Below are 17266 nucleotides of genomic sequence, written 5' to 3' on the forward strand. Positions count from 1 at the left end.
ATGAAGTGCATACCTTTGGCTTTTCCTAGCAAGGTGTCGATGGATTTCACAAATTACAGGTCTCCAGAGGCTAAGAGTCTTACTTAAACCAGTTCCTAATCATCCCTCGCAATGGAAATGCAGATGAGGACCCTAGTTATGGAAAGGACTAAGATCTCTCTGTCCCCTTTTGGGAACAGGAGTCCAAATTCCTACCAGGTATAGTCAGATACAAGAGGTCACTTTATTTCTACTGGTTTCTTTAGGACTACTAGTTGCATATTTGTGTTCATCACATCTTTAATCCACTCTGACTTTCAGGGATTTATTAAATCACAGCACACAAATGCCCTCCCTGCGGGAAGGACTGTCAGTGGGGGAAGAAATGAGCCCAGTAGGACTACTTGCACTTCAAGCCCCTGTCCCAGAAAGCCCGTAAGCAGGCCTGCCCACTCCCTGGGGTACTCATTCTGAGCACCAGGCCAACAGCCAATTTAAGGGCTGGTTCTGGGATTTCAATACCTCTCTCTGCCTGGGACCAAATGAAGACGATCGCCTCTACCTCACTGGAGACCTCATTAGAACTTGAACTCTGGTCTTTGTTCCTTCCCAGTGGGTTCAGTGTGGTGGAGAAGGTGAGGGTAAAGGGGGGGGTGTCAGTAAGCCCACAACTCCCAGAGCAGCAGGAGTCCAACAGCCTCTAAGAACTGGGAGGGAATAAGCAAGCAATTACCTACGGGACAGCCTGTAACCAGAGAAGTGGCTTAAATGATTTGATTCTACTCACTGCCTAAGAGGACTCCGCCTTCCCTCAAGGCCTCCTCCCTCCCAGCTTCTCAAGACAAATTTCACCACCCTCTCCCTACTTTCCAAGTGAAATTCCACCCTCACTGGAAGCAAGGTTGCAGGGCTGAGAGGCAGAAGGCTCTGTGCTGGCTACATTCTTCCCAGCTTGGCCATTGTCAACATCACTGCTCTTGGGCTATTGTGAGAAGGGGAAAGCATCAGATGGTGCTTCTACCCTCCCCACTCCAACAGCCCTAGAGCCTTTGAATCATTTGGGGGAAGAGAATTAGGAAGAAAGAGGTGATTCAGAATTTGCTTCTCAGAAACTGGAGTGGGAACCCAGCTGGGCTGCAGGAAGTGTGGGGTTGGAGCAAAAGAAACCTCACATTCCTTTCTCTATTTTGGCTGTGACCTCTCTCCTGCCTGCTGCCTCTAGGCTAGTTCCCCCTCACCCCACTTTTTCTTAACTTTCTCTGGTTCAGCCCATATCAGTGCAGATCCTGACACAGAAAGGCCTCTACATGGATAAGGTTAAGATCCAGTGGGGCGCCTGGGTGGCTCAGTCTGTTAAGCGTCTGCCTTTGGCTCAGGTCATGATCCCAGGGTCTTGAGATCAAGCCTTGTGTCAGGCTCCTGCTGGCTGTGAAGCCTGCTTAAGATTCTCTTTCTCCCTCCCCCCCCCCCCCAATCCCAGGCGTGTTCTCTCTCTCTCTCTCTCTTTTTAAAATATTTTATTTATTTATTTGTCAGAGAGAGAGAGAGAGCACAAGCAGGGGTAGCGGCAGGCAGGAGAAGCAGGCTCCNATGGACCCCGGTGAGGGACTCGATCCCAGGGCTCCCTGCTAACCAGGAGCCTGCTTCTCTCTCTGCCTCTCCCTCCTGCTCTGCTCTCCCTCACTATTTCTCTCTCTCTCTCAAATAAATAAATAAAATCTTTAAACAAAAAAAGATTAGGATCCAGTAAGATCCAGCACTTATCTTTCAAGAATTTACAATCCAGTGAGGAAGGGAGAGATAAGGAATTTTGAGAAATTAAAAAAAAACATGTACGTAACAAAGTACAATAGGTGTCTGGGAGAACTGCCACTGCTGCTGTTAGCCCCAGTGACTCCCCACCTGGGTCACTGAACAGCCCCCTAACTGGCCCCTGCCTCAGCCTGCCTCCAGTCTTTCTCCTTCTCCCACTCCAGTCCTGTCTCTGCACTGTAGCCAGTGATGGATCTACATGTAACTCTGCTCCAAAGCCTCCCTCCGCTCCCCGTCTTGCCAGACGAAACCAAACCCTTCCCCATGGCATGCCTAGCCTTTTGTAATCTGACCTCTCCTAATCCTTGGGATCCTGTCCCACTCTACACCTATGCTCCAGCCAGAATAAAGCATTTGTAAAGGCCAGATACTACCAGCTCTCTGGCCTCAGGGCCTTTGCCCCTGCAGCTTGGTCTGCCTGGAATGTTTTTCCTCTTACTTCCCAGTTGGCTAACTCCAACTAGCCTTTTGGAACTCAGGGCAGAAGTAACTTCCTCTTCCCAGGACTTCTTCCCTGTCTTCCCTTCACTGTCTGGGTTAAGCACCCCTCATCAATATTCCTGCAACACCGTAGTATCAAGCCTGAATTATAATGAGTTTTCTACCACTCTCCCCACTAGACATCAAGTTTCTTAACTCAACTTTGTACCCAGTGCCTCGTGCTGAGTAGACAATAAATGATGGTTGAATGAAAAACTGAATGGCAGGCAGAGGAGTTCATAGAGAATATGGAAAGTCATTAGACGCTTCTGAGTCAGAAACTGATAACACCACCAAAACTACATCTTCAGATGAGTAATCTATTAGTTACCAGGTTGGGGGGGGGTGTTGGGGGAAAGGGGGAGAAGAGACTGAAGTAATAAAGAGCTTGAAGAAGGAAGAAGGTGACAGTGAGAAACAGGAATGGAAATGAGCTTGGCTTTGGAGGTAATGCTGTGTTTGGATGTGTTGGCAAAGGAGGGAGGTGAAGCTAAGGTCTGCAGCTCTGGTCTGAGACGGCGCTTGAGTCGAGGCAGCATAGAGAAGTCAGGAGAAGGCCCTGGGTGCAGGTAGCAGTGGGGAAAGGGCCACCAGGGAATCTTTGAGAGGAGATGATCTGTTTGTTTTTAGAAATAGCTTTAGCTAATGAGGACAGAAAGCAAACAGACTGAAGGAATTTTGAGCTGTGGGTTGAATTTTGTCTCTGGGTGGTCTAGGCAGGCAAAGACTCACGAGCCAGGGCATCATCTCACCCTTTCAGAAAATTGGGATGTGGGTCCAACGACGATGTTGCTTTGTGACTTTTATGGCTTTCGCATCAAATGATCCCACTACCAAGTAGAGCTATTACTTCTTTTGCAAGCCCTCCGCCCCCGTTCCAGAAGACTTTGCTGGGGGATAATGCTGTTTCTCCATCTGGATGGGGCTGTGTTTTCTCAAACACATTGCAGTTCTCAGTCCATTACCTTTTTGTCTTCTCGCATTCTTCCTGTTTTCCGACTCTGAGTTTATTTTAGTCTGGTGTTTCTTTTGAAATCATCACAGACATCTGTCTCTCTTGCCTTCCCCATCCGTCCACCCCTCTCCTCTCCCACTCCTGATCCTCATCATTGCCTTAAGAGACCTAAAACTGCTCGGCTTCCCTCCTGCTTCTCTCAGTTTCCGGAGCCTCTTCTCGGGGCATGTCTCAACCTGTTCTCAGCCTCAGACTAATCCTCCATAACACTGAAAATGACAGATGAGGTCAGACTGGCATGGGAGGGAAGGAAGAGAACATTTCTTACCCAGGAAACCACGCTCATTCATAACTGGGTTTCCAAATGAGAATAGGCTACAAGGGTGTGTACGTACGTGTGTGTGTGTTTCTGCTATCAAGAACCCCAACTTCTGCTTTCCTCCTAACACATGCCTATATTCTGATGTTTTGAACTCCTAGTATGTAAAGAGGATGAAGCATCAGAACTATAGATCTTTAGATTAGTAGCTGGCGGTGCTGGGTTTGGGAGAGTGATCCTTTATCCTCCAGGATCCTCTCACAGTTTGTTACCTTGCCAACTGGTATGCTGGAGTTTAAAGCTGCAAGAGTCTTCGTGGGCTGAGAATGAGGAAGAGAATGCAGGCTGCTGATACTAACAAGGTCCCCGGAGTGATTTATTAGTGTCTCCAGTCCCCTTTTATTTGACAGAAGGAAAAGTAAGTGTTTATTCCTTCTGATAAGAGATGCATACTTAAGCAGTTTATATATTCAAGCCCCATTCACCTCAATTTGGTTGTTTCTGGTTGGTTCTGTCTTAAGACATGCACAGGCCCCTTTCAATTGTCCTCTCTAGCTATCATCCCGGTTCTCTTTTGCCTTTTATGCCACAGTTCTTGGGGGAAGCCGGAGCCTCCACATCCTTCCCTCCACAACTTTATAATTGGATTTTTTCCCTCCCTGTTCTACCAGAGCCACTCTCAAAATTCACCCATAACCATCTTTGGTTCAGTGACCTTTTCTTTGTTCCCGTTTCCTTGACTGTTCTGTTACCCATCTCCCTAGGTAGTAGCCTAGCTCTACTCCCACCTCTCCGCAAACCGTTCCTGCTAGCGGTGCCCTCTTCCTGCTCTAGTCCCTACATCCGGGCTTCCCTTTTATTGCTTTGGCCCTTCGCTCTAGCTTGGAGAGTTTCTTTATGCGCTCAGCTCTGAAGATCCACTCTACACTTGGCCACGCCCCCCTAGGGAGCAGCATAGGAAAAGCCCCCACCCCCACCCCCACAAGCCTGCAGGCTATAACCTATGGCCGGAGGCATCAGGAGGAAAGGAATAATTTGGGGAAGCTAGGCCTTGAATATGACCTCAAGCTGGGAAGTTTCCACTTGATTCTGAGACTGGTAGAAATACCTGCTTTTTAGACGTTAATGTGCAGACAAATCACCTGGGGACCTTGTTAAAATGCAGATTCAGTAGGTCTGGGGTAGGGGCTGAGATTCTGCATTTCTGGCAAATTCCCATGTTGCTGGTACATAGACTGTACTTTGAGAAGCAAGGGGCGAGATCACACTTAACTACTGTCAGGTTTCCTGGGGGTTTTCTGCGTTGTTTTTGTAGCTCATCTGGAATGTATCCGACTTGAGAGCCAGGATGCTATTGTTTGCATCTTTGTGTTCCCCATTGATAAATTCCTTCTGGGTGTTCCTATGAATACTTAATTGATGGGACCCAGGGCTGAGTTGTTTATATCTTCTAGCTTTGCTTTACAAACGCTAATTTATCTTTACATCACGATTGTGAGGCAAGTGGATCCTTTTTTTTTTTTTTTTTGACTATAAATAGAAATGAAGAAAAATGAATGATTCTTCAAATAGTAAGTCACATTTCAGATTCTGGTCCACAAGTTCCTTGCTCAGAGGGGTCCCAAGGACAGGTCTGGGGTGAATGCTAACGCTGCCTCTGCTTGGGTTCTCACCCGACTGCTCGAGATGACCTACTCACTTTCGGGACCTCATTTACTCTTTCCTGACTGATAAATCGGAAACTGTTCCCTCTCTGTCTCCTTCTCTCCTAGGCAGGTTCAGGAGACTTAGGGAGCTGCAAGCTCCATGTTAGGAGGCCAGATGCCTGCTGCTGAGGTGACTCAAAGGTTGGGAAGCAGACAGTGGGCCAGCCCACATGCCGGACTCGCCCCCACACGGCAGCTTTACAGGCATCTTTACAAGGGCTCTTAGCCCTGCGGATTAGAAGCACCTTTTAAAAAGACACTGTGAAGAGGAAGTGGGGTGGGGGGGGGGCGGGGAGAAAACCACAGAAATCATAGAATAATAACCACCTCAACATAGTGTCCCATGTCCCTTAAGTTCAGCTTCTGAAACGGAATTTTTGCTTTCAGGGATTTCTCCCACAGCCATGAAGATAAAAGCAACCCCCGTCTCTAAAGTAGGTCACGCGGGGAGAGAGCGAGCTGATAAATGCAGATGCCAAGGCACTTTCACCCTTTTCCAAACCAAAAATAGAACTTGGAAATTGTCTAAAGAAAATGGGTGCAGCTTGAGAAAAGCTGGGGAGAAAAAAGTGGGTGGGGTGCTCCTGCCCTGGATTCACTTGGCCCACAGCAGACCTTTAGAGCAGGAGAACTTGACTCCGTGGCAATTCCTCCCACTGACAGCCCCTCCAGCCCGCGGGATCTCTTCACGCCGTCTAACTCACTTCCTACTGGTCACTTCTGTTGCATGATTCCAGTGGGGTTGTAACTATTCCCCTACTCCCAGTTCTGGTAACCACTGTAAAAAGTTTCTATTAATCAAAGCCTAGATGGGGGAGACAAGGCAAGAGGCACTTTTGGATTTCTTCATCAGAGCAGCTCTGTGATTCATTATCTGTTCCAAAAAGCGGCACATGCAGTTCCAGGAAAGGGGGAGCGGAAATGCTGTGTAGCCCAAGTTTGGGCTCCCCTGCCTTTGCCTCTCCTTCCCTCCATCTGGCCACAAGCCAGGCTGTTTTTCAGCAGCTGCTCCTGTTTCTGGATGGATACTCCCATGCCCACCCCCTGCTATTATGATGGAATTGGGGGTCTGGCGAGGCACTGGGATTGGATTGGGCGACCAACAACCACAGCTGTGGCTTGATCTCCGGGGCGTAGAGTCTCCAGAGATTCTGCACGTCTCAAGGTCAAGAGATCCCACTCTGCTCCATCTTAGCTGGCGGGAGCGTTCCCATTCACAGCTCTTCCCTGGGCGCTCAGACTCTTCCCCAGGTACACAATGAATGTGAGTGTCCTCGGGAGAGGGTGGAGGGAGGGAAGACTAGGACCCAGATAGACAGACAGGAAGGACAACTACACACTGAAGGAAGTATCTATGCCACAAAGGGCAGTGTGATGCCGTGACTGGCTAGAAACAAATAGCCACACAGACGTGGATCAACCCGGAGAAAACCTCAAGTGGGATCCAGGAAAGGGATCAAGTATGGAGAGTAGCCAAAGGAAATCCTGCCGCTCAGAGACAACTTCAGTGCTTTGAGCAGAGGGATTAGAATGATTTTCTTATACCTCAGAGAAAGCGCGTTTCCAGCAGCTGCCCTGCCCCAAGACTTGAGAGATCGAACGTAGTGAAAAATGAGCAGGTGGGAACACATGGCATTTGGCACATCCCTGAGTTCTAGAAAAACTGAAAGGAGCCTTGCCTTGGCATCTAGTGGAATGACAGGCTGGGGCAGCCTGGCAGAGAGAGGTCCAAGTTCATAGGGAGAAAGCAGAGGGCGCCAGGGCTGACTTGGTGCTGCTAAGTGGGTAGAAAGGGGGAAGCTGGGTCTTACCTTCATTCTGTAATTTAGGGATGTGGCTTATCACACAGGCACGGGGGCTTCTTGTGACCAGGTCCCAGAAAACTTTATGAAATAGGTGGATTTATCAAGAAATCACAGGCCTACTTTATGCTAAGAGAATCACCTGTGGAAGATGCTCAGTGGTAGGGACAGGGAGCAGCCCTTCTTCCCGCAGTTTGCAAAAGCTGAGAGCCAGTACTCCTCACCTGCCCATAAGCGGGCAGTACCCAGTGGTGGGAGATGCTGCTGATCAGGAGAGCAGGGCAGAGGGAGAGGCCCTTTTAGGAATGCAGTCCCAGGAGACTTCTCCCTCCCTGCTTGTAAGATTCCAAATGTTTGAGATAAACCCCAGGATATAGTCCAGCAAAGACGCTTTGGGCTATATTCCTCGGAGATGGAGCTAGAGAAGGGTTTTATTTTTAAAACGCTTGTTCCTGCTGGGGGAGGGGGTGGTGGCAGGCATTGGGAAGAACTGCGTTTGGATCAGGAAGGAGGCATTCTACTAGAAGTGGGTATCCTTTTACACTTTCTGCTCTCACATATTCTCTTCTCTATACCCTCAAGAATTGTTACTAAAAAATTCCAAAGACATGAGTTAAGATCACAATGATTCCTCACATCAATTCTACTTCTACTATATTTTTCCTCTGAAGGCTTTCCACTGGGTAGAATTTTAAATGTGAATAATGGTTCAAAGGCTGAGAAACAAACTGTTCATTACTGGAAAGAGTGCCAGGAATCCTGGGAAGCAGACCTCACTCCCACCGGAGTTCTGCACCTAATAGTAATGGCTTCTTTCATAGTCACGGGAGGGTTGGATCACTGTTTCTTTTCATTCTCGTCTTCTTTCAGTAACTGCTGGGATAAAAGCAAACCTACAAGAATAAAAAATTCACAAACAGGACAAGAATATTTAGGGCAAGAGATCAGAAGTTCTTTGGTTATTCAGTGAACTGAACTAACTCTACTTTTTAAAAAAAGTATAAGGAAATAAATGTCCATCAAACTCCATGTCGCAGTGGGTATTAGCCTTTCCAACCCCATCTCACAGGCTCTGAGTTGTCATGCCTAGCAAGTTGAGGTGAGAGACTCAGACTAATCCAGTGATAAAAACAGAGCAGTTTTGTCATTATTAATTCCATTCCCAATATTTACTGCATCTTTAGTCTGAGAAGAATTCTACCAATGTTGCTAAATAGCCCATTCCTTTCCACTTCTCACCCCCAAATCCAATCGGTGATGAATGGTAGGGATAGAAGGGTGCCTTACTCTACTAGGTGCCTTAGAGGAAATGCAGTCACCGAGGAGGGGCAGGTCAAGCTTTCCATCATTAGTTCCTTTCCCCAAATACAATCAATGGTTTCGAGAGGGAAGGTAGGTTTAAAGTGACATGGTAAGAAGCACTGTACTAAAACATCACCTTTATTCACTATGTGATCTTCTTGGGAGTATTCATCAAAATGCACTTTAAACAGGCGCCTGGTGACTCAGTCATTGGGTGTCTTCAGCTCAGGTCACGATCCCAGGGTCCTGGGATTGGGCCCCCTATCGGGCTCCCTGCTTGGCCAGTAGTCTGCTTCCCTCTCTCCCTCTGCCCCTTCCCCTTCTTGTGCTCTTTCTCTCTCAAATAAATTAATTGAATTAAAAAAAAAAAGGCACTTTAAACAACTAGTTTTTACACAGCGCTCAAAAAAAATTTTTTTTTCCTAGACCACAGCTAATTTGATCAAGAGAAGAGGTCCCTCCCAGAGTGGTCAAAAAGTGGTTAGGTACTAAAACAACAGCTTCATTTCTAGTCACAGTGACTCTGATTTAGTTGTGTGTGATAACCCAGTCCTGGCACCAGGAAGGCTCTTTCCCAGGACCTATCAATTAACATGGCTTAAGAAACATTCTATGCCCAAGCAATTCAGGCTAAAAATAACTCCATGGGCTATTTTTTTTCTTTACTCATCCACAGAAAGCATTTGTATGTCAACAAGATCTTTGCTCCTTGAGTGTTTTCACTCCTGCTTACTCCTCCCTGAAAATAGAGTTGTTTGATACAATCAGGAAAGTCAGAGTTGGTGTGAGACGTACAGAACAGCAAAACCAATGCTGATGCAACTAAGCTTTGAAACTGCCAAGTGTTCAGAGAAGAAAAGAACCCGGCATTCACAGATAGGCTAAGTTTAAAATAGATTCTCCCTTACTCACCTTTCTTACAAATATATACAATTCTTTGACAGTAAAATGTATCTGATTTATACACAAAATTCACTTCTAAGTTAACAATGATAACTGAGTGCTCACTATGTCTGCTCACTTTTCTAAGGAACTTTAGGGGCATTAACTCATTAATTTTCACAACCCTACGAGGTAGATACAATTATCTCAATTTCACATTTGGGAAAACTGAGGCAGAGAAAAAGGAATAAGTAGCAGAACCAAGAGACAAACCCAGGAAGTCTGGCTCCAGGGCCCATGCTCTAACCATTACACACATTGCTTCTGCAACAACCCTGCAACAAAAACGATGTTTTCGGATTTCCTACAAAGCTATGTCTCCCTATCAAGTATGTCCATTTACATTCTCTAAATTACACAGAAACATGGTCCCATGGTTCAACTTAATGTGAAAACAGGAACTTTGGTCTTATCCAAAATATATCAACTCTCTTAAACACACCAAATGTTACCTCCTTTCAAATATAAAAATGCACTGAGATAGCTGTTTAAGCATAATTACTTTCTAGCAACAGGAAATGTTTACAAAATCCACACCCTGGACCCCCTCTTCAGTTTAAGTAGTCAGCACTCAATGGATCTCTTGTGGCTAGAACAGGACTCAAGTAGCTAATTTCTGAAAAACACGTCAATTTTAATAAGACCCTGGTTAGGCAAGGTTTAATTCTATGATTATTAAGGTGATAGAGCATAAAGCAGAAAGTTCCTTATGCTTAATGAATCACTAATAGATTTGCAAAAAAAGCAAAGCACTGGCCTACTCAGTTATGACAGTTCACATAATCAAGACTTTAGGAACACTAAAGCACCATTCATTTGCTCCTTCTGTACAAAGGCCATAACCCTTACTTAAAGCTTTGTCTAACCTCAATTTGTCCCATCTCTTAAACACCCTATTTATAAGCTGTTATTGACCAATACCAGCGTTTAAAGTACTAGTAACAATATTTTATTAATATTTTATTAATATTTCTAATTGATTTGCTTTTGTGGATTAGTGAATACCTTTGAACCGTGAGTATTTGCCTTAGACAAAAGGCTCTCTTAAATGCAATGATTATAGTAAAATAGCTCCGCTGTCATCACCTAAGTGTTTACCATGACCCAAACACTGGAGCAAATCAGGAAGTTTTGCCAAGTAAGTTGAATTTGCCTAGCCCTCCTCCCTTATCTAATTTGACACAAGCCAATTTCCTTTCACTGATGCATTCACTTTCTACAGATAAAACAATAAAAGAAAAAAAAAGCATTGAAAATTCCATCCTGACATCCACTAGACTGCAGAGGTGGGTCTGGCCAACTGGGCAAGTCGGTCTCATCAGTTTCCCTCATGTGTCAGTTTTTTTCAATAACAAAGTTGAAAGATGACCCATGGTATATAGTTTAACAGGATAAAACTTAGTTTTTGTGAAAACATTTTTGCATATGGGAAGGGCTTCAAAAGTTGGCACTAAAGTCATTTAGCATCAGACACCATCAGATTGGCCTGTAGAAAATCAAACTGGCTAAACGGACTTTTAAAAAGGCAGTTGTAGTGACAGGTTTCAAGAAACTGGCTGGCCACTGATATTGGTTAACTAATAGCTATCCTCCCATCTAGGGGAGAAACCTTAAACGAGTCTCTTGATACTTAGTGAATGAAATCAGCAAACAATGTCCCCAGTCTGTGCATGACTGATACTAAGAACCACACTTTGACGGCCAGGACACAGTTCCCCTCCTCCCACTTCTCTCCCAACCCAGACAGGTGATTACAGACAAGGAGGCAATTAACTTGCTTCAAAATATTTAATACGTGTTAGACACGTAAAGTTACATTTTTATACAAAAATCAATACAACGAAGGAGAAAATACTGTACAAAAACCTTGTCAGCTCCCCCAACCTTTATACAACAAAGACTGGAGTCACCGTATCTACAAAACCATAAGGTCTTTCCACTTAGGGCTTCTGTCTGTAAACTTTGTTTCACTGAACACTTTTTAAAAGCACTGTGTAGTAGTTCTGATCTAGAGCTTTTAAAAATATATCTATTCTCTATATACTCCATATTTCCAAGCTTGAACTCTTCTGTGAAGTTCATCAAGCTTTTTTTTTCTTCTTTCCCTGTGGGGAAGACAAGGGCCGCTCATATTCCCTTTTCCCAGAGTGATCACAGGGTCAAGCGTTTTTCAGGGAGCTAGGAGGGGAGGGGGTGGGGGGAGAAAGACTACAAGTCTCTACCCCAGCCTAAATCCCTCCAGTCTTAGGAAATCCTGTGAGGAAATGCCACTCCTGGCCCCGGTGCGGTGCTCGCTTTCATGTGAGGGGTGTGTGTAAAGTCCCTTCCTCCCCCGGGTACGAAAGGGGAACTCCCCGGCCCCGGCCCCCCTCAGCCGCTTCCTTCTCGGCGCTGCCGGCAGAGGAAAGTCCCCGTCTGCCCCCAATCTCCTAAGCCCTGGGAAAGGGGTGATGCATTCCAGAAGGACAAAACAGTCTTAATTCAACAAGACAAGCGTACGTACACAGACATAACACTACACAAACGCGAACGATCGTCCTCTTCCGACCGGCCTCGCACCCCCAAGCCTCCAGAGGAGACCGCGGGGAGGCTCGGCGCGGCGGGGCCGCCGAGCCCGAGCGCAGTTTGTGCGGCCCGGCGGCAGCCGCGCTCTCCGCCACACGCCCAGCGCCTACGGTCCCTGGGCCGTCCTCGCGGCCTCACGTCGGGGCCACCCCGCTGCTCAACCTCCTTCCGAAGGGGACCCGGGGGCTCAGAAGGCCACGATGGCTGTGCTCCAAGGGTTAATGTCTCTCAGCACCGGCTTATCGCAGCAGATCTGCCCGGGCTCCGCGGCTTCCGGACCGCTCTCCTCTCCTTCGGCTTCCTCCCGGCCGCCCCCGGGGCTTTTCCGCAACAGTCCCGAGAAGCTGGAACCGAAGATGCTAATGAGGTTAGCCACGTTACCGGTCTCCATCTCCTCCTCCTCCGCCGCCGCCGCCCCGCCCGGCTGCTCCTCTGAGTTCCGGCGGGGCTTCTTCAGCGGACTCGAGCCGGGCGCCGGGCCGCCCGCGGGGCCGCCACCCACGCCCGCCGCGCCGCGCTTCCGGGGGCCGACGGCGGGCGGTGCCGGGGGCTCGTCCTCGGCTGGCCGCGGCGCGCAGCAGCAGTCAACTCGGGGGCACGCGCCCAGAGGCCCCTCCCGGTCCTCCGCTCCTGGGGGGCAGCCGCCGTGGCGGCGCGCCCCACGGGGCCCCTCGGGGAAGCCGTCCGAGCCTCCAGCGGGACCCCCGGCTCCTCCCTCCGCCGTCTCGCGCGGTCCCTCCACGCGGCGCCAGGCGGCTTCCGCCGCCTCCGCCTCTCCGCCCCGAAGAGTGTCCCCGGCGCCCGTCACGGGGACCGCGGGCTCCGCGTCGCCCGCCCGCGGCGCGGCCAGGCCAGCGGGGCGCTCCGGCTCGGTCTCGGGCCAAGCGGCACCGGCGGCCGGCGGGGGCGGCTCCCCCCAGCCCGCGGGCGGCCCGGCCGCCGGCTCCCCGAGCTGCGGCGGCGGCACCGCCGGGCTCCCCGCGGGACCGGCCAGGTAGAGGCTCGGACACGGGTCACTCAGATAGACCTGGCGGGCGCTACGCAGCACCAGCGAGACCAGCAGGTTCTTGTGCAGTTTGATGCCGCCGCGCTGGACCCGCGAGTTGTAGATCTTGCCCAGGGAGATGCTGACGATGCGGTGAGCCTCCAGCTTGAACTCCATCCTGCCTCCCCTTCGCGGGGCTGGCGCCGAGGTGAGGCGTGAATCCCCAGCTCACGTTCGGAAGCTGAGAGGGGACGAGAGGCGTCGACAAGTCCAATCCGGGGCTGGACCCTCGATACTTGAAGGCTGAAGAGAAACGACTCGGGTGACGCGCTCACCGACCCCCGCGTCCTATTCACAACACAAAACAGTCCAGTCCCAGGTCCGGTCGCTAACTGAGGGGAGCCCGGACGCCAGCCGCCTTATATATGGCCCTCGACCGCCAATCGCGACGGGCCGCCAACCGTTCCGGGGCTGGCCGGCGCGCCCTCCTGCGCCGCGCGCGGCCAATCGGAGGCCGAGGAGGGGCGCCTCGGCTATTCGAACGTTAGTCCCGCGGAGCAGGCTCTTAAAGGGGGCGACAACGTGCGCCGGTGGCCGGACGGGTCCGGGCTTGCGCGCCGCCCGGCGGGTGATGGGGCGGAGGCGTAGCCAGAGTGTGGTTTGTAGTTAAGGATTCTGGCTTGTGCGGGGGCTTGCCAGAACCAGAGGGAACTAAACCACTCAACCTTTCATCTGAGTATACCCCTGGATAATAAGTAGTATTACCACAAGGTATTTAGCAGATAACTGATTTTGGATGAGTGCCTTGCCTTCCTAGAGTCACACACACGCTTAGGATCTGTGGATTCTAACCCCCAAGAAAGAAAAAGGGGGTTCTAAAAGTTCCTAAGTTTTTGGCTGTTTATTAAGGAATTGTAACTAGGTACGCAATTATTGGTTCTCTACTAAAGCCATCATCTATCACTGTTCTTTAGATTCTAGAACAAACACTTGTCACATAAGTTTCAATGAAAAGTGGTACAAGTTCTACCCAGTGATTTTTTCCTCAACACAAGGACTGATCAGTTCACCCTTGGAAGAATCTACCAAGTTCTAAAAATACAAACAGAGAAGTCCTGTGTTCCTATCATGATGTCATAATTTTATTTTGTGTCAAGGTAAAAATACAGGGGAAGATTGTTCCAGACTTTTCTGGTCTCTCAACAACTTAGTCCATCCAGTGATTCTTAGTACGTGGCATCAGGGCAGAATCACCACAGTGTTGTCCAGAGTCCTGGACTGGGTTCCTGGAGAGTCAGTCTGAATTAGTTCACCCAAGCTCCACCACAGACCTGCCTGATGATTCTGGGTAAAGAACCTCAGGATACCTTAGTTTCTCCAACTCTAAAAGGGAGATATCACATACACATCTACTCTATTATGCAGAAGATAAATGACAACTCTCACCATCCATAGATAAATGGATGATACATACACACAGTGGAATCTTATTCAGCCATAAAAAAGAATGAAATCTGCCATTTCCAATGACATGGATGGAACTAAAGAATGTAATGCTAAGTGACATAAGTCAGAGAGAAAGACAAATAGCATATGATTTCACTCACATGTGGAATTTAAGAAACGAAACAAACAAGTGAAGAAAAACAGAGACAAACCAGACTCTTAACTGTAGAGAACAAACTGATGGTTGGGGGAGGGGATGGGTGAAATAGGTGATGGGGATTAAGGAGGGCACTTGTTGTGACTCCTGGGTGGCTCAGTAGGTTAAGGGTCTGTCTTGGGGCGCCTGGGTGGCTCAGTTGTTAAAGGTCTGCCTTTGGTTCAGGGCGTGATCCTGGCGTTCTGGGAAAGAGCCCCGAATCGGGCTCCCTGCTCTGCCGGGAGCCTGCTTCTTCCTCTCCCACTCCCCCTGCTTGTGTTCCCTCTCTCACTGGCTGTCTCTCTCTGTCAAATAAATAAATAAAATCTTAAAAAAAAAAAAAAAACGGGCTGTCTTCGGCTCAGGTCATGATCTCGGGGTCATGTTCTCAAGGTCCTGGGATTGAGCCCGTATCATCGGCTCCCTGCTCAGCGAGGAGTCTGCTTCTCCTTCTGCCCCTCCCTGCTCCTGCTCTTGTGCACATACTCTCTCTCTTCCTCTCTCTCAAATAAATAAACTCTTAAAGGAAAAAAAAGGATTTGATGTGATGAACACTAGTTGATGTATGGAAGTGCTGAATCCCTACATTGTACACCCAAAACTAATATAACAATGTATATTAACTATACTGGCATTAAAATTTTTTAAAGTGACAACTCTCAGCCACAATCTGAATCATAAACCTAGGCATAGCTTTCTTGGAATCCACATGGAATGGCTGGCCTGATCCTGCACCAGGGTTTGGCCAGGGGGGATATTTGGTTAGGAAAAATAGTGAAGAGTGGGATTGATAATGGCCAATTCACAGTCAAGAGGCCTCCAAAGGATGTGATGGCTCAGTAACATTACTTATGCTACGTCTTATTAATGGTAGTTGAGACACCAGGCCATGAGACCCAGAGTTCCTCCCCTCTAGGAATTTTCAGCTTGCATAAAGGAGATAAAATAGTAACATGAATAATTACAGAAGCAAGCCACATATTTTGAGTAGTAACATGAAGATTATTTCTTCTATTTTTCTTTGAGAGTCATTAGTCACTACAAAACACTGATTAAGAGTGCAGACTTTGAAGGAAGGCTTCCTGAGTTGCAATCCCAGCTCCACATTTTACTTGCTGTGTGACCTTTGGAAAGTTATTTTACCTCTCTGTGCCTTCATCTTTTCCATCTGAAAATAGAAATAATAGTCCCCACCAATTAGAGTTTTTGTGAGGATAAAACAAGGCAACACATGTGAAGCTCTTTGAATAGCTTGGCATATAAGAAGCTATCGATGTATGTTAATTAGAAAATATCACCCCACAAAAGACCCAGGGGTAGGAGAAGAAGCTGAGGAGGGGAGAAACAGGAGAAAGAAGCTATACTTGAAGAGGGTGTTGAAAAATGCTGGGGTAGGATCCACGAGTTCTGAGCGGCAGGAGAAACAAAGTTTGGTATAGGGAGCATATTCGGCAGGTGTTCCAGACAGCAATAATAAGTGGAAAGGGCAAGAAACAGAGGCTGGAGCTATATGACAGTGGGTCATGGATGCCTCAATGAGGAGATGGGGCCACAGGGAGCTACCTGAGGTTGTTGAGTAAGAGAACCACAGAACAGATTCTAGAACAGCCAGCACACTTAATTTACAACTGAACTACAAAGAAGATTACTTAATTATAAAGCTCTTGTGAGAGTTTAGGCAAAGGGTCGTGAAGGCCTGAACTAAGTGAAGTTAAGAAGAGTTAAAAAAAACAAAACAAGAAACACGAGGAACTGTAGTGATGACCTGGGATGTCCCCACCCACTCAAACAGGTCACTGATAGAGCATGCATTAGGTGAAGCTGACCCACGTGAGCTGGGAGTTTCACCATTGCCTCTGCATTCGTGGTCCCTCAGCACTGCTCTCCTCACTTGCACCTGTCATGTTCAGGGCCCCTCTCAAACTGTGCTGTCATCGAAGGCAGGAGCCCATCTCATATTTGTAGCCAGAAGACAGTGAGAATATTTAAGAAATGTACGACACAGGCAGTCACCACCAGAACAGAATCCTGGAGGCCCTTATGGTGCCAGGGTTTATGGCGGATTCCTGCAGGAGCAGCTGAGCGGCCAGGAAAGGGTGCACTCAGGGGCCTGGGGCAGCCATTCTGCCAACTGGCATGGAACCATTACAATATTTTAACAACTGGGGTGGCCATACCAGTGTATACTGGGTGATTATGCACTTGGTTTAATGAATGTCTAATAATGATAATGTCTATCAGGCACTGTGCTAGTCACTTTTCCAGCCATTATTTATCATCCTTATAAAGTTCTGAAAGTAGATCAGGAAACTAGGGCTCTGAAAGTCAAATAATTTCCCCCAAGTCACGTAGGTATAAATGGAGAGGGTGGGATTGAACTCCAAACCTGTGGAACTCTAAAGCTGGAGTACAGAGTTCTGGGACCAGGTTATCTTGTTTCATCTCTTACTTGCGGTGTGACCTTTGGAAAGTTACGTCACATCTAAGTGAAATGAGAAAGTCATGCCCTAGTCTTGTAGCATGAGCAAGTTAATCAACCTTTCCATGCCTTGGTCGCCTATTGTGTAAAATGGAAATGACAATACTGGGACGCCTGGGTGGCTCAGTCGGTTAAGCATCTGCTTTCAGCTCAGGTCATGATGCCAGGGTCCTGGGATCGAGTACCATGTCAGGTTCTTTCCTCAGCAGGGAGCCTCCTTCTCCCTTTGCCTGCAGCTGCCCCTGCTTGTGCTCTCTCTCTGATAGATGATAGATAGATAGATAGATAGATAGATAGA

The 17266-nt window shown here is 48.0% G+C and overlaps 1 protein-coding gene across 1 annotated transcript; it reads right to left on the reverse strand.

Annotated features, from left to right (window-relative positions):
* Positions 1-11071: 11071 nt before the first annotated feature.
* Positions 11072-13259, reverse strand: IER5 (immediate early response 5). Its single transcript, XM_040636317.1, has one exon. The coding sequence runs from the start codon at positions 13022-13024 to the stop codon at positions 12050-12052; it is 975 nt and encodes a 324-aa protein (XP_040492251.1). The 5' UTR covers positions 13025-13259; the 3' UTR covers positions 11072-12049.
* Positions 13260-17266: the final 4007 nt, after the last annotated feature.

Source organism: Ursus maritimus, unplaced genomic scaffold (genome assembly GCF_017311325.1).
Source record: "Ursus maritimus isolate PB19 unplaced genomic scaffold, ASM1731132v1 scaffold_2, whole genome shotgun sequence".
In the NCBI taxonomy this organism is placed as follows: Eukaryota; Metazoa; Chordata; class Mammalia; order Carnivora; family Ursidae; genus Ursus; species Ursus maritimus.